The sequence below is a fragment of the Saccopteryx bilineata genome, chromosome 1 (genome assembly GCF_036850765.1).
Source record: "Saccopteryx bilineata isolate mSacBil1 chromosome 1, mSacBil1_pri_phased_curated, whole genome shotgun sequence".
Taxonomy (NCBI): Eukaryota; Metazoa; Chordata; class Mammalia; order Chiroptera; family Emballonuridae; genus Saccopteryx; species Saccopteryx bilineata.
Window position 1 is genome coordinate 11,741,581 of NC_089490.1, and position 20,404 is coordinate 11,761,984.

Consider the following 20,404-nt stretch of genomic DNA (forward strand, 5'->3'; position numbering starts at 1 on the left):
CTGATCTCAGATAAATGCTTGTTGCCTCTCCCTTTGAAAGGCCTTTTAGTTCTAGGCTAACACCAGCATGGTTGCTCCTTGAGAAGCCACTTCATATCTGCCGAGGGTGCAGGGGGTACGGGGGGGGGGCAGATGGGGCCCTGGAGTGCTGAGCTAAGAAGGCGCGTAGACTTGATTCTGCGGGTGATGAAGAAAAACTCCTGGAGGGCTTCAAGCAGGGCAGCAGGAAGTGGACTCACTGGAGCTGTATCATCTGTTTCTTAATTTATTTTTTTTTTAACCCACGGAACCTTTCTTTAAACAAAATCTAACTCAGAACTCAGTATATAAATGAGCTTACAGTGGAGTTGATTTGGCTAGACGCAGGTGACCAGGGCCTAGAGCCCAGGGTGGCGCCTCGTGGCTCGCTGCACAGACGTCGTGTTCCGGGAGGATACCTAGAGGCAGTGTGGTGTGGTGGTGGGAGGAGGCTGGCAGTGATATCCGAGGGGGTCTCCTCAGCCAGGTGGGGGCTATGCTCCCCTCTGAGTCCTGCTGGTTGGTGGGTGGGACGGAGGATACTCAGAGCATTCCCAGGGTGGGGTGGAGGGGGAGGCAGCGGCAGGTGCTTCGCGTGAGATAGGCCAGCCCCTCACCCTGGTGACGGGACCTTGCCTGGGCTCTGGAACCACCTTTCGAGATTCAGTGGAGGAAAGACATGAATCCTAGCTGTGGCCGGGGCAAGGAAGGCAGGTGTCCTGAGTGCAGCCACCGGAGACTGTTTCCAGAATGTCCCTCCCTCTTCATCCTCGATGTCTGGGGAAGGAGAAAAGACAGCTGGCCTGGGGCTGGAGGCTTGCTCAGAGCCTGGTGCCCAGCTGAGGCCTGGCACATAGTAGGCCCTCAGGGGACGCCAACAGGATGAATGAATCTATTTCTATCTGCGGGGAAGTCAGTGGAGGCCTGACTTCTGGGAGCTTGTGAGTTTGTTTCAGGGGTGGACAGTGCACAGGGGACAGTCCAGTGCAGGGCTGGGTGGTGGAGAGGGGAGCCCGGGCCAGGAGTGAGGAGCTGGGCTGCAGGCTCCGTTTGCTGTGAACCCGCTACATGACCTTGAGGTGGGTGCTTTTTCTGTGGGCTTGGCTTATTTCATTTTGGCAAAATGATGTTTTTCAAACTGCAGTTTTTAACCCATCTGGTACATCTGATAAAAACAACTTCATGTGTCACAATCGGTATTAAAAACAAATTTAAAAAACCCCTCCCCAAAACAAAACACTGAAATAGAACAGAAAATAATCAGAATGCACCACAAGTCATGAGGGTAAGTATTGTTTTGTGAAACTACCGTTTTGTTTATAGATATAGACATAGATGAAGGTATGGGCTAGTCTGATGTAAAGCTTGTTACCGTGGGTCCTGGTGGAAAGCTGTAAAACTCGGAACCGGCAATCCCGGAGGTGTCCTCACCTCCCACATTTTTTTTGGGGGGGGGTCTTCCTGAGAAAGCCACACACCCAGGGACTGGCCTCTCCCTCCCCCACCCTGAGTCAGCAGCTGCCTCTCCGCTTTCCACCGAGTCTCTCCTGCCGGGTCTCTCTTCTTCCTGCTCCCGGCTTCCAGCCGCCTCCTCCCTTTCTCCCAGGGGCCAGCCTCCCCCTTCCCAGGAAGTCGGGGTGGAGGGGTTCGGAAGGAAGTTCTTGTGGTCGAACGCGGGTGGCAGTGGGCACTTTGTGCCCGGAGTTCAAATAAAAGGACTAGGAAGCAAACACCCAGGGACCCGGGGACAGAGCAGAAAAGACGAGGACTGGGGGCGTGAGTCGAGGGTAGGGCTTGACGAACAGGAGTTTGGCGGCGACGACGCAGCGGGTCACTCCCAGAGGCCGGCATCTGCCTTGTCATTGTTGGCAAGGTGCGCGATTAACTAGCGAAGGTGGCTTTCTCCCCCGCCCCCTCTTTTTTTTTTTCTCCTTTTTTTGAAAAGATGGAAAGAGCCAAGATCTTGGAGCCAACTCTGGAGAGGGAGCGGCTGCACTGATTCGGAAGTTGGATCTCTCCGTACACAGGAATGCGGCGAAAAAAAAACCAAAACCCACTCCATTGTCTCATTTCCCCTCCAAGCGCAAGCACTTTCTGTTGTGCAATGAAAAGGCCATTCACGTTCAGTCGAGAAAAATGAATCCCGAGTTTGCGCTGCGAAGGAACGGGAGCGCCTCTGGGTGCGAGAGGACGCTCGGCCCGGCGCGAGGACGGCGCGGTGGCCTCAGGGCAGCCGCGGCCAGGGCGCACCCGGGTCCCCCGCGCGCGGCTCGAGGTGGCGCCCGCACTGGCTCTCAGTGACTCGAGGACGGAAAAGTAGACGGTCCAGGGAACCTAGAGGGCAGACAGCTTCCACAGAGGCTGGGCCTCCCGGGCTGGCGGCTCCGCGAGTCTGTTTGGGGACTTTCTGGAGCTGGAACTCCGTCCCACGGAGCCTGCTGGAACCCAGGACTCCTCGGAGTCCCGCCAGCCAGGCGACTCGCTCGGCGTCCGAGAGGCCAAGCCCGGATGCGCCAGGGGCGCAGGGCGCGGGAGGCGGGCCGGCGCACGTGGGTGCCGGGGGCGGGCCGCGCGGGGCGCTGGGGGGGTGGCCGGGGTGTGGTTTCCCCGCCTCCCGGGCGGAATTTGCATGTGTGTGTGGCGGCCCCAGACTTCCTGCTCCCTCAACGCTGCAGGTAGGCGCGGGCCGGGTCGGCGGGCGGTCCGGCGGCGGGCGCGCCGAGACGCGGGCACCTCTCCACCCGGTCGCCACCGCCGGCTCCTGGCCAAGGCGCGCCGCCTTCCGCTCCGGGGGCCGCGAGCCCGCCCCGGCCGCGCCGGGCGCTCTGCTCCGAGGTGGGCACGCGCCCCTCCCCACCCAACCTCCCGGTCGTCTCCGTCCTCCACGCCTCGCCTCGCCTCGCGCCCCCGGGCGCCCCCACCGCCCCGGCTCCCCCGAGGGCCGCAGCCATGAGCGAGATGTCCAGCTTTCTTCACATCGGAGACATCGTCTCTCTCTACGCCGAAGGCTCGGTCAATGGCTTCATCAGCACTTTGGGGTGAGTGAGTTCGAGGGGGGCGCGGGCGGGGAGGGAGCGCCGTGGGCTCTGGCACCAGTTGCCTGCGTCCTGCCTCCGCCCCCCCCCCAACCGAGGACCCGGACGTCCCTAGCTTCAAGGAACAGGGGAACGACCAGTCTCCTCCTTTCAGAGAAAGGAAGTTAAATGTTTGCCCAGGTAGGAGTCGGTGCCCTGCCGCCGTTGGCAGGAGGCGCCCTCCTCCTCGAAGCCTCCACCCCGGCGCGCTCGCCTGTCCTCAGACTGGGCGGAGAGACTTCCTTTGCAGGTGGTCCCGGGGTGGGGGCAGGTGGTTGCCCAAGGCCTGAGTTGGGGAAAGGCATCCGGGCTGGACGTGATTGGCTCTGGGGGGTGGAGCAGAAGGGGGGTGCGGTGGGCAGGTTCAGCCTGCAGTCTGGAATCCTCTGGTTAGGGACCTATCGCATCTTGGAGAGGCTGCACCTTCCCCTCGTAGCGCTCTCCCCGGCCCTGCCCCTCTTCCGCAGGAGTGTCTGCTCAGCCCTCTGCTCCCAGGCGTCCCGGGTCCTGGCGGCCGCCCCCCTTCTCTCCGCCTCTCCCTGTCAATTTCCTGCACGGCTCCTCTGGCGCCCCTGGGTCCGTGATCCCAGGATCTTGGGAGCACTTTACAAATATTAATTAATTCTGGCCGTCACCCCCCAGGGTCTGGGCTGGAAAAGCAGGGAATCAATTCAAGTCTCTGGTCGGAGCCAGGCCTGAAGCAGGGAGGTGCAGGGGCGGGAGAGGAATTGGGCAGAGGGAGTGGGTACTTCTCAGAGGAGCCCTGGGGGAGTGGCGGGGGTGGGAGTGGGGGTCGGGATGGAGTGGATTCTCCACCTACCTCTCCAGACAGGCCCTAGGGCAGGGCCTGCCACCCTTCATCCCGTTTTTAGTCGGGGACCTATGTTCAGCTGTCTCATCCTCCCTACCACCCCCAGCTCCTTTAGGACAAACCCAGCCCCCTCTGCGGACCCTGCTCCTCTGGACGCCAGCCAGCCCGCAGGGGCCTCCTCTCTGGGGGGTTTGGAGGGCAGCCCCAGCACCCTCAGCCCAGGGCTGGCTCTGGACACGGCCTGTCTCTCCCTGAGCTGGGAGGTGGGAGTCACCTGGCTCCCTGGGTGTCTCCCAGGGTTGTTGGGAGTTTGGTCCGGCAGCAGAGGGAATGTGACAGGACCTGTGGGGTCAGAGGGGTGGGTCTGCCCCGAGGGGACTGACTGGGAGTGCGGGCAGACCCTGCTCTCCTGGTCTCGGCCCCTCCAGGATTCTCCCCCTCCCGGACTCTCCCACTCCCTCCCTCCCCCACTGGACCTTAGCTCTCTTGCTCAGTTTCCCTGAGGATGGGGAGAGAGGCACAGCTGGGTTTGCGCCCCCCCCCCCCAGCCCCCCAGCAGCGACCAGGCCCTGGCTGCCCCTCAGATCAGGGCTGCTGCTAGAGACCGGGGCCTGCTCACTCGTAGACACACAGTAAACACCTGACCAACGCCTCTGACAGTGCCGAGGAGAGGAGAGGGGGTGCGGGCTGCGGGGGAGGGGGTATGGGGCAGAGGGTGGAAGCCCCGTTCAGGTCCTAGTGTCTGAATGGGCTGGAGGCTTTGGGGAAGTGACCTTTTCTCCGGGGCTTTGTGCCTGGCTCAGGGCTGAGCACGCAGCGGGAGGCTGTGAGCACCTGTGAGAGCCAGCACAGCCCAGGGGAACATCTCTGCCCTCCCTGCAGGCCTGATCCCTCCCGCGGGATCCTCTTGCTGCTTCCGACCCCTCCCTCTCACCTTGGCTCTTCCGGCCCAGGAAGCTGCTTCCCCCAGACCCCTTTGAGCCTGGGCCCGACCTGGGGACTTCCGAGAGCCCCTGTGCTCCAGGGTGTGGGTACCCTGTGCAGACGCCTCTCAGAGTCCCTGACTTTGCCCTGATGGACGCCCACCCGCCCTCCCGTCCTGGCATTCTAGCACCGGTGTCTGCTGGTCCCAGCTTCACTCCGGTTTCTTTCACCTCTGCCTCGGACACCCTTCCAGGCGCACCGCGCTGTTCCCGGGTCCTGGAACCTACCGCCCAGGCACTGTCTCTTCACCTTTGCCCCTGCGCTGCCCGCCCTTTAGCCAGTCTCCACCTGGGTAAATCTGACCCACCCTCTAAGACCTAGTACAAAGTGGCCTCTTTTGAGAGATCCACCCCCCCCACCCCCTCAACACACACACACACACACACCAGCAGAATTATCCCCTTTTCCTTTGTGCTTTGCACTGCTTTGCATAAACTCCTTTGTGGTGTTAATTGTGTTGTTTTCTGTTTAGTTGGAGGTTTCTTTCTATGGTCACCTAATGCTGGGCACTTTGCCAGGGTTAACTGATTGATTACACCGTGCGTCCACTCAGCGTGTCCAGAGGCACTGCGCTGGGCACCGGGGACTCGGTGTCAGACGACTGAGCTGTGTGTCCCGACTTCTCAGAACTTCGAGTGGATGAAAGAATGTTTCTAAGCACTGTCAGTCATTGCTACTTCAAGTCCAGTCTGTGGTCCAGCCACAGGAGCACCGCCTAGATGCTTGTTAGAAGAAACAGAATCACAGTCTGATGCTGGTCCCCAGGGGATTTGGTGCCTTGAAGGGCGACAAGCATTTCTCCTAAGAGATTCTCTGCTCTTGCTGCGTCCCTGCCAGGATCTTTCTACCTCCATCCTTAACTCTGGTGGCCCCCTTTTCCCCGCCACCCTGGCTGGGGGTGTCCATGTCGGTGAACCCGGGAGGCTGATTTGACTGAGTTCCCAGGCTAGCCCAGTGTTTGTTGTCCAAGAGGTGCCTGGTAAGGGCTGGGTGAAACGGATTGTTGGAGACAGCGGTGGCCTTGGATGGCAGAGGGCCTGGCTCCGCTGGGCGGTGGGGAGAGGGAAGTGTTGGGGGAGGGAGTCTGGGACAGCCTTCAGATTTCAGCTGGGCCCTGGCAGGGCCAAGTGAAAAAGGCCAATTAGATCCGCCTGGATAATTAGAGCTCCCGGTGAAGATTGTACATTAACTATCAGGAGGGAGGACAGGAGAGGTCTGGGGCGTGGATAGTGGAGCAGGTTGAGACCTTGGCCGGGAAGAGAAAGCAGGCCCACGCCTGCTCTCGGCAGGAAAGCGTGGCCAGGGCCACCGCCTCACCCCTCGCCCGGAGTGGGAGGCAGCAGAGGCCCCGGCTGGAGTGGCTGACGGGGACGCCGGCCAGTGAAAGGTGGAGGGTGTAATGTGGCTGCTGGCCAGGGACTGCGGGGAACGGCCCTGCGTGTGCAGCGTGGCCCCCTCCCACTCTCACAGCTGGTGCCTTGAAGATGTCTTCTGAGTGCTCAGAGGAGTGGCCCCCAGAATGCAGGGTCGTGTAGGAGAACTGTTCTCGGAGCTGAGCTCCCAACGCTTGTCCCAGTGCCTCTGCCCACCCACGCCACGCCTCGGTGCTGAAGCACCCTGTGGGGACTCTTAGGACCCCTGGACCTGTATCCCCCAGGGCTGGGTGATCACAGCGAATAGTGTCATAAGGGGCCTCCCAGTTGGGGTTCCCTGGCCCCTTGCAGCCTGACCCACTTCCCCAGGAGGGTTGGCCCTGGTGGTCAGGAGGAAACGCGGAGGTGGCGGGGTTCTTTGGAGAAGCCGGGAATGCTGGGGAGATGGCAGGCAGCAGGGAACGAGGGGGACCCCAGAGGAGACGGGCCGGCTCCCGGAAAGCCACGCGCGTGAGTCCGCAGGAGCTGCGCAGGGCTGCTGGTGGTGGGACGGTGTGGACATCGCTCCCTCGTAGGGTGTGCACGGGTCAGAGCTGACTCAGTGGCACGGAAGGTCGACGGGTGTGGAGGAGGCCCCAGGTCAGCGGGGTGGGGGCCTCTGGTCCACGGCTCGCCTGTTTTAGTCACTAACTCTCAGGATGAGTTTAGCAAGGCCCTGCTTTCTGAGAGTGTGTTTCCTTCCGCCCGGTTGTGCTAAGGTGCTTTGTTTGTCTCTGAGAATCTCCTGGGGATATTTAAAAAGTATATATTCCACGTCCCATGTCAGACCAACTGTACCAACTTTTCTAGAGCTGGGTGTGAGGGTCGGGTTGTTTAGAAGTTGGTCAGACCTGACCAGGTGGTGGTGTATGGATAAAGCTTCGACCTGGGACGCTGAGGACCCAGGTTTGAAACCTCAAGGTCATGGGCTAGACAGTACTGGGTTGTCAGCTTGAGCACAATATCATCGACATGATCCCAGGGTTGCTGGCTTGAGCCCAAGGTCTCTGGCTTGAGCCAGGGGTCTCTGGCTTGGCTTGAACCCCCTGGTCAAGGCATGTATGAGAAGCAATCAATGAACAACTAAAGTGAAGCAAATATGAGTTGATGCTTCTCATCTCTCTCCCCCTACCTGCCTCTTTCTCTCTCTCTCAAAAAAAGAAAGGCAGCTCAGGTGATCTTTATGTAAGGGGGGGCTCCCTAATCTGAGGGTCCTCTAGACTGACAAGCTGTGAGGAAGCCTACCTGTTGGGTCTGCCTTGCCTCTTTCTTGGTCCACAGAGTCTTTTAGCCTTTCACAGATTTCATTAAGTCATTCAGCAAACACTTACTGAGCACCTGCTATGTGCCGGACCCTGTTCTAGTCACTAGGGAATCAATAGTAACCGAGACAGCGTTCCAGACGGTTCTAGTCTGCACAGAGGAGTTGGGAGAGGTGGTTTGTGAGAGCCTTCTGAGCCTCCAGTCTCCGAGACCAGGTAGTTCCAGAGTGGGCACCACCCTCTCTACGACCACCTTCCTCCAGGGCAGGTTTCAGACCTGCCTTTGGCTTTCTGTTCAGTTTGTGATTTCCCTGGACTGAGATGTTGGCTTTACCCTGTTCTTGGGCCAATACAGGCAACTACTTTCTTTTGAAAATACCTATTTTTTTTCCTGATTAATATACAATATAGGCTCGATGGAATAAACCTTTAAAACTCAAGTGAAAATGATCTGCAGACCCACTGATTTATATTCACATCCTGTAGGCGGACCTTCTCGCCTTTGTACTTACACAAATAAACATTTACAAAGTGATGCAAAACCTAGGCCCCAGCCAGCTGACTCAGCGGTAGAGCGTTGGCCCCGCATGTGGAAGTCCCGGGTTCGATTCCCGGCAAGGGCACACAGGAGAGGCGCCCATCTGCTTCTCCACCCCTCCCCCTCTCCTTCCTCTCTGTCTCTCTCTTCCCCTCCTGCAGTGAAGGCTCCATTGGAGCAAAGTTGGCCTGGGCACTGAGGATGGCTCTATGGCCTCTGCCTCAGGTGCTAGAACGGCTCTGGTTGCAACAGAGCAACGCCCCAGATGGGCAGAGTATCGCCCCCTGGTGGGCATGCCGGGTGGATCCTGGTCGGGCGCATGCAGGAGTCTGTCTGCCTCCCCGCTTCTCACTTCAGAAAAATACAAAACAAAACAAACAAAAAAAGTGATGGGAAACCTCACATAGGTCCTCACATCCTGTCTTTTTCGGGGAAGACACAGCCTCGTGCCCCATGCTGGCACAGCACTGCTGGGGCTGCATGGCGTCCCACGCATGCAAAGTGCCCCTGGGTTTATTTCAGCGACTCTAACGTGGGGCATTCAGGCTGCGGCTCTGTTCTCGCCCTTGCAGACAGACCGTGGGCACGGAGCATCCTCGTCCGGACATGCCCCGCCGCTTGCCTGTCCGTGTGTTCTCTGGGGACGGATTCCTAGAAGTGGAATTCCGAGATCAAAGCGAGGGAACGTTGGCACCTCACAGGCTCTCTCTAGCTCTCCGTGTTTCTCTGGTGGTGAAGGTGCCACGGTGGGGACCCTGTGCCCCGGGGGGGTGTGTGTGTGTGGCCCACCGCCTGTCGCAGTTTGAGAGTCTTGTACCAGGGGCCGTGAGGAGTAAGACCAGCCTCTGTCCCTGAGGTTGGGGGCAGTGGAGAGAGGGGGCCCTGTGGGGACAGACTCAGCCCCAGGGTTCCGCTCTGGGGCTCCAGGGACCCGGGCTGTGCAAGACTCCCCCCCACTCTTTGGCCTCAAGAATCCTGCTGGAGCCACTTGCTCCCTCTGCCCTGCCCTACATTCCTGACCCCACGTCCCCTCCTGGCGTGGCCCCGTGGGCCTGTGGTGTGGGTGGGGCGGTGGCTGGGATTGGGGGGGTGGGGTGATGTGATGTGCTGAATTTTAGGGTGGGGCCACACCAGCTTTCTGCTCTCAGTTTAGGGGAAGGTTTCGGGGTTTAGATTACATGATTACATGTCTGGAGTCCCTGCGGTCCCCCCCCCCCCCCCGGGCCTGCTGTTGTTCTACCTCTCTCTGTGTGGAGCTAGGGGCTCCTCCCTGGACGAGGGGCCTGGGGGAGGGAAGGGGAGGGAAGGGAAGGGAGCCCCAGCCTCCAGTAAGTCCCTCATGTGAACCTTGAGCCCCCCCTGAGGGTGTCGTGCTGGTCATGTCAGGAGTGGCACTGTTACCCCTGGCTCAATGAGGTTATGGGACCCGGGTCACATAGCAGGGGTCTCCAGGGTGGAGGCCGGAGGGCCACTCACACCAGTGATTTGCGGGTGCAGGAGGGAGGCTGGGCATGGCCCACAGGGCAGCGAGCCCAGGGTGCCACCGGCTGGGGCTGGGTGGGGACACACCTCAGGGGCCTTCCACTTGGGCAGACGGACGGGGGGCTCCTTGCAGGGACCCAGTGGAGGAGCAGGGTAACCACAGTGCTGTGTGAAGGTCTGTTGGGTACCTTTCTGGCTGGCAGGTGGGCAGAGCCAGGAGAGGCAGGGATCCTAAATCTCAGCCAGGAGTCAGTGGCAGGTGCTCTGGAGACACCTGTGCTGGTTTGGTTTGCAAATCACTGTCAGCCAGCCAGCTGTCACCCCTTCCCTCCTGCCTGTGGTGGAGCCGTTCCCTCCAGGGGGTGGGTCCAGAACCGGGTGATACCGGTCCTGGGAGGGAGGAGGGAGCCCGGGTCTCAGAGATGCCGCTTCTACCTGCGGGGGAATTCGCAGGGCTCTTACTGTTGGTGGCTCTGGCCTTTGCTGTCACTGCGGCCTGTTGCCACCAGCCTGAGGCACGAATGTGGTTCAGGAGGAGTAGAGAGGGAACCATTTAGAACACTCGTAGGTCCACATCTTAGACTTAGTAATTGTCCACATTTTGCTGTACCCCTACATACTTTATTACACATAGAAATAAGGATGTGTTTCTGTGTTCCCACAGTAGTGTTAGTCATCACACCAGTTCATAAATTCCTAACAGCATCCAGTGCCCAGTCCACAGTCAGACGCGCCCCGTTGTCCTCCGTCTTTGGGGCCACTGCCCTTTCATTGAGGATCCAATCAAGCTGCACGTGTTACACTGAATTCTCGTGTCTCTGAAGTCTCGTTACTGGAAAAGTGTCCTGAACCTGCCGCTTTCCTCCCCACCGTGACACTGAGTTCCTGAGACAGGCTGGTTGTGCTGCAGACTGTCCCTGGATTTGTCAGGCTGCTTTTGCTAGGAAGCGCTGGGGGGCCTGGAGCTGGGTGGGGCGAGCCTCCCTCCCTGGGGACAGGCGTCCAGGTCCTGGTTATGGGGAGCAGGAGAGAGCCAGGCCCCGAGGCGCTGCTGGGTGAGGCGAGGGCTGACCGGGTGGCCCCTGGCTGTACCCCTTCCCTGTCTCAGCCTTCCTCCTGGTCTCTCCTGCTCCCTGTCCCTCTTCTCCTGGGCCCAACGGATACATTGCCTTATGTTCCCAGCAGCCCTGTTGAGGCCCCAGGACTTGCCAGAGCCCAGCCAATCCTGAGAGTCAGAAATCCATGCCTCGAGGCCGAGTCCTGGAGCCTCGCGCGCTAGCCCGGGGGCTTTATTTTATTGGGCCACGTTTAATCATTTTTGTCACCTCCAGTCCTTACTGGCAAGACTCTTGGGGTTCTCTGAGTGGGTGGCTCTCTGTCCTCTCTGGTTTGGGCGCTCTGCGGGGGGGGGGGGGGGGGGATGTGCGTCTTGAAGCGGCGCAGGGTGGGTCCTCCTCGGTAAAGAAAGATAGCAGAGGTTAAGTAAACCGATGTTTGCGCACGGCTGCAGGAGTCTGTTTCTCTTCTCTGACCAGCCAGGCCAGTGAACCTGGGTTCCTGTCTCACTCAGCCTTCCTTCGCACTCCCACCTGGGGGGCGTGGCTTTGGGTTTCCCGGAGAAGGGGACGCCAAGGCCCGTCCACCACCAGCCAATGCCTGTGTTCAGACCGTGCCTGCAGAGGGCGTGGCCTTTCTTGGATCTGGCCTAGATCTCGGGGTGGGGGGGTGGGGGTTGGTGGTGGCCAGTGCCCTAGGCTTGGCGTCAGGACACCTGGGGTCTGGGGCTGGCTGCTGCTCTCAGGGATGCACTGCACTCCTCAGTTTCCCTCTCCAAGCCTCAGGGTCTGAGCTGGGGTGCGGAGGGGCTCTCTAGGGTCCCTCCGCCATTGACGCAGTCTGTGATTCCCCCTCCAGCGGCAGCTCAGCTGCGGGACTGGCAGGTGCAAGCTCTGATTCAGGCCCCTCCGATAGCCACGCACCCCACTCCTAGCGCCTCCTTCTTCCTCCTTATCTAATCTTTCGAGGCAGCACTGACCCACCCCACTGCCTTTTCCACGACTCCCTCCTGGATCTCAAAGTCCACCCTGCATACATCTACCTTCCTGTCGCCCTCAGACCGAGGTGCTGATCCCACGGACATTTGGGGGACAGCAGCCTCCTCCACGCCCTTGGGGAGCAGAGTTGTCAACCAGCTCCTCTGAGAGTCCTGCAGGGGGTGGGGTGCAAGGGGGTAGGACATGCCTCCTGTCCTCAGGGCACCTGTGCTGGTGGTGGGTAATAGTTTCTTGAGGGCGGGAACCACACCCAGCACATAATTTGCTCCAGCGAAGCTGTTTTTTGAATGATTAGGGGCCTGGGTTGTGTGTATATGTGGCCCCGGGGCCCTCTCCTCTGTGAAACTCACACAAGAAGGGTGCGTGCCGGTAGGATGTAAAAATGGTGTATAAATTAGAACGCATTCCTCCCATCCGAGGAGCAGTTGTTCGCATGGGATGGAGGCTGGGGAGCCCCGTGCCTGCAGATGAGGTCGCGCCTGGTGGGAATGGGCTGGGACGCTGCGGGAGTGTAAGCATAAGCTCAGCCTTGGACGGGGCCAGACTGGGCGGGGCTCCCATGGGGAAATGGGAGGGGGAGACAGGTGAGCTGGCCGAGGGTGGGAGTAGGCCCTTCCCGGGACCTTGGGCGGAGGCAGAGGCGCTCTGGAGTGGAAGGGGGGAGACTGTGAAGGAAAGAGACCACGTCCTCCCACCCCCCAGCATGGCTCTGGTTATAGCGCCAGGTGCACACGCAACACCTGGGAGGAGCAGGTTTAATAAACACAGATGCCCTCATTGAGTGGGGAAGCTACTGCTCAGAACCCGTGTGCCACCAGGTGGGCAGGGGTCCCCCGTCCCGGGGGCCGCGCGGGAGCGCAGGAAAGCCTGGTGCAGGCTGCTTGTTTCCCGCCCGGTTCGGGGCGCGCCTGGCCCGGGCTCAGCAGCCTGGCTGCAACTTGCAGTCGTTGGCAGGCCGAGGGGATGCCTGCACTTGGGGCGGCGAGTTTCGCTTGGTTGTTGGGGGCGGGGTAGGGGCGGGGGCGCGGGCGCTCTATCCACTGGAAGTTCCCCCTCCATCAAAACTTACCCGTCTGGAGTCTCCGCTCTCGGGCCTCCCTCTGGATACAGGTTGCCCATCTGATAAGGGCTTTCCTGCTTATCGGTTAATGGCTTCGCACAACACCCCTCCCGCCCACTCCACCCCTCCCACGCGGGATAGCACCTCCGTGGGAAGCCCCAGCCCTAGGAGTGTGTACAGAGGAATGGCGGGGAGGCTTTGCCGGGGAGGCTTTGCTGGGGCATTTGGGGACATTTGCGGCCCTCGGCCTCCAGCAGCTGGCTACCTTCTTGTCCTACAGGCTGGGTCGTGGGCTGCCCTAAGCACCAGATGGAATAAAGAGTCGAGGAGCTTGACCTGTGGATAAAATGTCGACCTGGAATGCTTAGGTCGCCAGTTCGAAACCCTAGACTTAACTGGTCAAGGCACATATGGGAGTTGATGCTTCCTGCTTCTCCCCCCTTTCTCTCTCTCTAAAATGAACAAAATCTTAAAAAAAAAAAAAAAAAAGAAAAGAAAAATGAAGAGATGAGGAGTGTGCCTGACCAGGAGGTGGCTCAGTGGATAGAGTGTCCGACTGGGATGTGGAGGACCCAGGTTTGAGACCCCGAGGTCGCCAGCTTGAGCGCGGGCTCATCTGGTTTGAGCAAAGCTCACCAGCTTGGACCCAAGGTCGCTGGCTCTAGCAAGGGGTTACTTGGTCTGCTGAAGGCACATATGAGAAAGCAATCAATGAACAACTAAGGTGTCGCGACGAAAAACTGATGATTGATGCTTCTCATCTCTCTCCGTTCCTGTCTGTCTGTCCGTCCCTATCTGTCCCTCTCTCTGACTCTCTCTGTTAAAAAAAAAAATGATGAGTGCAAATTCCGTTGGGAGGGTGCAGACTGGAGCCCGGAGTTCCCAGGTGATGGAGATTCTGCTAGTCCCCTGCCCTCAGGTGGGGGGCTGGGTGTGGAATGTCGGGGGGGGGGGCCCTCAGATGGGGGGCTGGGCGTGGAATGTCAGAGCCAGGAGGAACCTCTGAGAGTCCCATCCACGGACACCTTGTTTTCCTGATACCTGGGGTAGGGTGGGGGAGGGGGACCCTGCCTGGCTTGCCTCTCTGTTCTGGCCCCTCATCCAGGCCATTTCTGTCCTCTCTCCGTCCTGCTTCAGGCCTGGGATGTTCCCAGCCTCTCCTGAAAGTCTCCTCCTGCCGCCCTCCCTTTCTCTAAGTGGCTTCAGCTTGTTCTCCCCCAAATGCTTCCTAAACCCGTGGGCCCCGGGGAGGGGCTTAGGAAGCTGTGCCAGAGTGGGTGGGGACAGATGGACATCTCCACAGCTGGGCCAGGTGGATTTGTGCCAGGGGGCAGAAAGCAAGCCAGGCGTCTGAATTTGCATGTCTTTTTCCTGCACGTGTGAGCCTGACAGGAGTTCCCAGGGGAGGGAGCTGGCGGGGCTGGGGTTCTTTCTGCTCTGACCGGGCCTCTCTGAGGAGGGGCCTCCCCAAGGCCTTGGTCACCGGTCACCGGTCACTGGTCACGACGGGGACTGTGGCGCGCTGCCCTGTGGCCGTCCGGCACCCCCAGCAGTGCTGGGTCCCAGGCCCTGGCGGGCGCCCTCTCACCTCCCCCGCCAGAATTTATCTTCCTAGGTCCCCTCCCCTTAGGGCATTGCTGAGATACAACCAGCCGATCTGATTCACTGATGTCTTACAGGAAAGTTAATGAATTATTCAGGGCTCTGCCCACCTCCTGCCTGTTCCTTCACACCTTTGCCGATTGGCCAGGTTCTGCCCTCTCCCTTGCCTGAGTTCCCACGGAATCCACAGCTGGTACCGCCAGTTGGCACCAGTGCTTATTTTCTTAGATTATGCACTTTTTCTGAGTATGTGGCTTGTCTTCCCAGAGAGATTTAAATTCCCCTGAGGCAGGGATCTTGTCTTTTGCTTATTATTATTATTATTATTTTTTGTGTGTGACAGAGACAGAGAGACGGACAGATAGGAACAGACAGAAAGGCAGGGAGAGAAATGAGAAGCATCAATTCTTTACGGTGGCACCTTGGTTGTTAATTGATTGCTTTCTCACATGTGCCTTGACGGGGGGGGGGGGGGCTACAGCAAAGCCAGTGACCCCTTGCTCAAGCCAGTGACCTTGGGCTCAAGCTGGCGAGCCTTGCTCAAACCGGATGAGCCTGCGCTCAAGCTGGTGACCTAGGGGTTTCGAACCTGAGTCCTCTGCATCCCAGTCTGATGCTCTATCCACTGTGCCACTGCCTGGTCAGGCTCTTCTTCTTCTTCTTTTTAATTAACACAATTATTTATTAGAGAGAAAGAGAGAGAGAAAGGAAGAAAAAAGAGAGAGAAAAACATCAATGTATGCATTCTTTGGTTGATTCTTATGTGCCCTGACCAGGGATGGAACCCGCAGCCTTGGTGTATGGGGACGACGCTCTCACCCACCGAGCTACCCAGCCAGGGCCTCTTTTGCTTCTCCCGTACTTCCCTCAGCATCTAGTAAGATGAGTTAATTGACTCAATGTGTAGCTCACATGTGCCTGTCCTGCCTGTGCCAGGCGGTGGTCTCGGTGCCGGGGACACAGCAGGGAGCAAACCTGACGCATCCTTGTCCTCAGGCATCTTCTGTCCTATGAGGTCGTGGTGACAGTGACCAAAATAAATGAGGACAATGTAGACCAGGCGGGGTGGTGAGAGGCGCTGTGGAGACCAGGGAGGCGGTTGGTGGAGAAGGAGAATGGGAAAGGGCAATGGGAAGTGTTGAAAAGGAGGGAAGGGAGGGTGTCTTGGGGGCATTTGAGAGAAGATCAGGAGTGGAGGGAGGGAGCCCCCAGGTTATCTGGGGGGCGGAGGGAAGAGGCAGTGCCAGCTGGAGGTCCAGGCCAGATTGGGGGGCCTGGGGCAGGGCTGTGGCTGGAGCAGAGTGGGCGGGGGAGGGCGCAGGGGGGAGGAGATGAGGTCAGAGAGGAAAGCGAGGGGCTTTTCAGGCCCTTGTGAGTTTCAGCCTGATGTGAGTGGTGTTGAGTTCTGAGCAGAGAACTGCCCTGATTGGACTTCCCTGTTCAAGAGACCCCTCTGCTGCTGTGTGGGGAGCAGGCGGGGAGGGGGGGGTTGGCAGGAAGAGGCAGTGCAGAAGTCCAGGCCAGGGCTGGTGGGGCCTGGGCGGGTGGTGGGGACAGTGATAAGAGGGTGGTTCCTCCGCCCGCCTGTAGCCTGTATCTTGTAGCGCCTGTGGCCTTTCTTGGCAGAGTAGGGGTGAGGGGTGAAGGGTGAGGGGAAGGGAGGAGCTAAGGGCTGCTCCAGGGAGCCTGGTCCAGGGCTTCTGGCCCCAGTGAGGAGGGATGAACTGGGATGGGGAGGACTCGAGGAGGAGCATAGTTCGATGGAAGACCAGGAGGTTCGTTTAGCTCCTGAGTTTGTGATGCCCGTGGATGTCAGGACCAGGTGGAAAGGCGGCGTGTAGGTGGGAGATCTCCGAATTCCAGCGGACTTGGGCAGGGGAGGCATGGTGGGGAGGGAGATGTGAGAGTCATCGATGAGCTGAACTGGTACTTTGCACCCATGGGTGTGGCCTGAGTGCAGATGGAGAAGGGGACAGAGAGCTGGGGACAGCCCATGCCGGAGGTCAGGGAGACGGAGGGAGACCAGGAGTGTCCTCACAGATCAAGCTGCCCTCCCACTGTGAGGCCCCACACGGTTCCCCTGCGCAGTGGCTGCTCTGGGGCCACACAGCCTGGCTTCGGAACCCGCCGGTCCTGCTGCTTGGTGGCCTTGTGTCCCTGGCCAGAGCGTCTGACCTCCCCGTGCTCCGGTGTCTGGGCCTGCAGATTGCACGTACAACTAAATGACCGTGTATGAAACCATCAGAAACGAAAAAACCCTGCTTGCTGTTACTATTGCGAGGGACCGTATTGTGCAAAGTCCCGCTAATGCCAAAGGGGATGATAGCACAGGGCCCGGCCTTCAAGGAACTCAGGGCAGACACAGGAAGTAGTTGCAGTAGAAAGAGACGTGGCCGCAGGAGAGGCCACGACTAGGACTGTGGGAACACGGGGGAGGGAGGGCGCTGGCCAAGGCTGTCTTCACAGAGGAGGAGAGGAGGGGCTGAGGGTGGGTGAATGAATGGAGGTCTCCTACGCCTGGGGTTTGGCAGGGAACTAGCGTGGGCTGGGCATGAGGGGCACTGTAGGCTGTCAGGACCACCCCAGATGAGGGTTGCCAGGTGGATCCCGGTTGGGGCACATGCGGAAGTCTATCTCTCTATCTCCCCTTCTCTCACTTGGAAAAGAAGGGGGTAAAAAAAGAAAGAATAGCCCTGGCCAGTTGGCTCAGCGGTAGAGCGTCGGCCTGGCGTGCGGGGGACCCGGGTTCGATTCCCGGCCAGGGCACACAGGAGAAGCGCCCATGTGCTTCTCCACTCCCACCCCCTCCTTCCTCTCTGTCTCTCTCTTCCCCTTCCGCAGCCAAGGCAACCCTCAGAAAACCCATCTGCCAGGTGCCAGATCCACCTGGCAACCCTCATCTGGGGCCAATCTCAGCAGAGATGAGAGCTCCGGGGCCTGTGGGATCCACTGGAGGTTTAGCATGCTGGGCAAGGAAGCTGTGAGGCTAGATAGGTCAGATCATAAAAGGCCTTGTTAGTGAACCCAGTGAGGGGAGGAGCAGAAGGAGGCTTTTTAGAATCAGCTCTGTGACGTTAGGCAAATTATTTAATATTCTTTCTTTTTTTTTTTTTTTTTTGTATTTTTCTGAAGCTGGAAATGGGGAGAGACAGTCAGACAGACTCCCGCATGCGCCCGACCGGGATCCACCCGGCATGCCCACCAGGGGCTACGCTCTGCCCACCAGGGGGCGATGCTCTGCCCCTCCGGGGTGTAGCTCTGCTGCGACCAGAGCCACTCTAGCGCCTGGGGCAGAGGCCAAGGAGCTATCCCCAGCACCCGGGCCATCCCTGCTCCAATGGAGCCTTGGCTGCGGGAGGGGAAGAGAGAGACAGAGAGGAAGGAGGGGGTGGGGGTGGAGAAGCACATGGGCGCTTCTCCTGTGTGCCCTGGCCGGGAATCGAACCCGGGTCCCCCGCATGCCAGGCCGACGCTCTACCGCTGAGCCAACTGGCCAGGGCTATTCTTTCTTTTTTTTACCCCCTTCTTTTCCAAGTGAGAGAAGGGGAGATAGAGAGATAGACTTCCGCATGTGCCCCAACCGGGATCCACCTGGCAACTCTCATCTGGGGCCAATGCTCTGCCCATCTGGGGCCATGCTCTCAACCGAGCAATTTTTAGCATCTAAGGTGGAGGCTCCATGGAGCCATCTTCAGCGCCCAGGGCTGATGCACTTGAACCAATTGAGCCATGGCTGTGGGGGGGGGGGGAGAGAGAGAGAGAGAGAGAGAGAGAGAAGCAAGAGGGGGAGGGGTGGAGAAGCATATGGTAGCTTCTCCTGTGTGCCCTGACTGGAAATCAAACCCAGGATATCCACGCGCCAGGTTGATGCTCTACCACTGAGCCAACCGGCCGGGGCCAAATTATTTCTCCTCTGTGAAATTGCACTAATGGCTACCCCTTTATGGGGAAGCTGGTGAGAATTCAGAGGTAACAGTGTGGAGTGCTGAGATGAGTCGGTCTCTGAAATGGTGGGTTGTCATAATTTATTCTAGAGGCTGGGGGGTATCAAAGACTTTTGAATGCAGAAACGAATGAATGAATGGATGAATGGATGGGTGGTGGGTGGACATCCTCTAGTCTTAACCCCAACCAGGGGTGTCAGGAAGGAATTTCGGGCCCGAGGTGACCACAGCGGAGGGGATGAAACGGGGCCTGACTGAAGTTGGGAAGGAGCGAGGCGTGTTGTCCTGCCTTGGAGGCCCAAAGCCTGTCCCTCTTTGGTGTCTCAACGGCCTCTCGGCCTCTCGCCTGTGCCCTGTCCCTGGCCACCCTCTGCCTCGGTGTCTTACACGGTGCACCTAGTTGTCTCTCCTGTCTCTCCCCCCTTTCTGCTGTGACTCTCTCTCTTGCTCTTTGTTTGTGTCTCTTGGTTCCTTTCTCTCTCCCTCCTCCACCTGCTGTCCTTCCAGGTCTGGGCGGCACAGTGTCCAGGAGTCACCCCCCCCCCCCCAGTGTGTGCCAGCCCAGACGGGCGGCTGACCCCCACAGGACAGCTCTAACTCCAGCCGGGGCTGGGGTGGACTGGCTGTGTCTCTCTGCTTTTCCTGGGGGCTCCCCCGGGGCCCCACTCCGAGAGATCTTGCCTATCCACCCAGGAAAGGAGTGAGTTGATGGTGGGGGTGGTCAGCGATGGGAGAGTGTTTTGAGGCCCCCCTGGTGCCCTGGAGTCCCCTGCCCGGTGGGGAAGATGCTATGGGGAGATGGGTCTCTTTCCTTCCGTTGACCCAGCTCTGCCTTGTCCCCCAGGCTGGTGGATGACCGCTGTGTGGTGGAGCCTGCGGCTGGGGACCTGGACAACCCCCCCAAGAAGTTCCGAGGTAAGACCTGTGCTCCCAGTGCTAACTCCCCTTGCAGGCTGCCTGAGTCCTGGGCCTGGGCCTGAGTCATTCAGCCCCAAGGCGGGGTCAGGGTCAGAGGAGGCTGCCAGCGGCCCTCCCACTGCCTCCCGGAGCCCCCAGGGCTTGAACCGCGCCTGCCTGTGCCTCTGGGCCACACCCACTCCTGGCCCCGGGCCCATCCCCCGCTCCCCACCAGCCACAAGGCTTTCTTTGTCTGCGTGACTGGGCGTTTTCTGTGGGAACAGGGGAGGGAAAGAGAATTTCCTCAGGCATGAGGAGGCCCAGGGTGACGGTCCTTGTGTGTGCTCATCTCATGGGACCCCAGCGGTCTCTAGGTCCCTTCTCCTGACCCCCGGCTGTGGGCTGGACTCCTGTCCTCGGGACCTGGCAGAGCCCAGACCTGGCTTTGCTGAGTCACCCTGGGCGAGAGCCGTCCGGTCCCCCTCGGGCCTGTGTGTCCTCTGCTGTGTGTCTGTGGGTACCTCAGCTCCACCCTGCAGGCTGGGGCCCCAGGGCCCTCGTGGGGAATGGTTGATATCCTGCTGTCCCACGTCCAGCCAGCCGGCCAGCCGAAGGTGTCATTGCGATTACCTGCGAGGCCCAGACCGCCAGGCAGCAGACGGATCCTGGGCGCCTGGGCGCGGAGGGCCGGGTGGGGAGCAGGCAGGAACAGGCCGGACCGCTGCTGCCTCACCCGCCTGCCCACGTGGCTGCTGTGCTGGGTAGGGATTAGCTGCCCTTGTCCTGGAGAGTGGTGCCGATTTAAGATAATCCCTTGGCATCCTTGGCTGTCTGCCTTGGGCCTTGCCCATCCACGGGGGTATGGAAAAGATGGAGGGGCGTTCCGGCTCTCAGAGAGGCCCCGTGTCTACTGCTCAGCCCCGGCTTTCATCGGGCCCCCCGAGTGGGGGGACGTGCCTGGTACGTGAGGACCGCCTGTGGCACTGGGCTTCCCTCACCCCCGGAGACCCCTCCGCTCCGCGGGGACCGCCCGTGGCACTGGGCTTCCCTCACCCCCGGAGACCCCTCCGCTCCGCGGGGACCGCCCGTGGCACTGGGCTTCCCTCACCCCCGGAGACCCCTCCGCTCCGCGGGGACCGCCCGTGGCACTGGGCTTCCCTCACCCCCGGAGACCCCTCCGCTCCGCGGGGACTGTCCGTGGCACTGGGCTTCCCTCACCCCCGGAGACCCCTCCGCTCCGCGGGGACCGCCCGTGGCACTGGGCTT

General features: G+C 59.8%; 1 protein-coding gene across 1 annotated transcript in view; it reads left to right on the forward strand.

Moving 5' to 3' along the window:
• Positions 1-2,663: 2,663 nt before the first annotated feature.
• Positions 2,664-20,404, forward strand: part of ITPR3 (inositol 1,4,5-trisphosphate receptor type 3) — a 75,962-nt gene continuing 58,221 nt past the window's right edge. The window contains exons 1-2 of the mRNA XM_066278140.1: positions 2,664-3,056; positions 19,086-19,156. Coding sequence (XP_066134237.1) covers positions 2,968-3,056; positions 19,086-19,156 — 160 coding nt within the window. The 5' untranslated portion in view covers positions 2,664-2,967. The remainder of the gene's footprint in view (positions 3,057-19,085; positions 19,157-20,404) is intronic.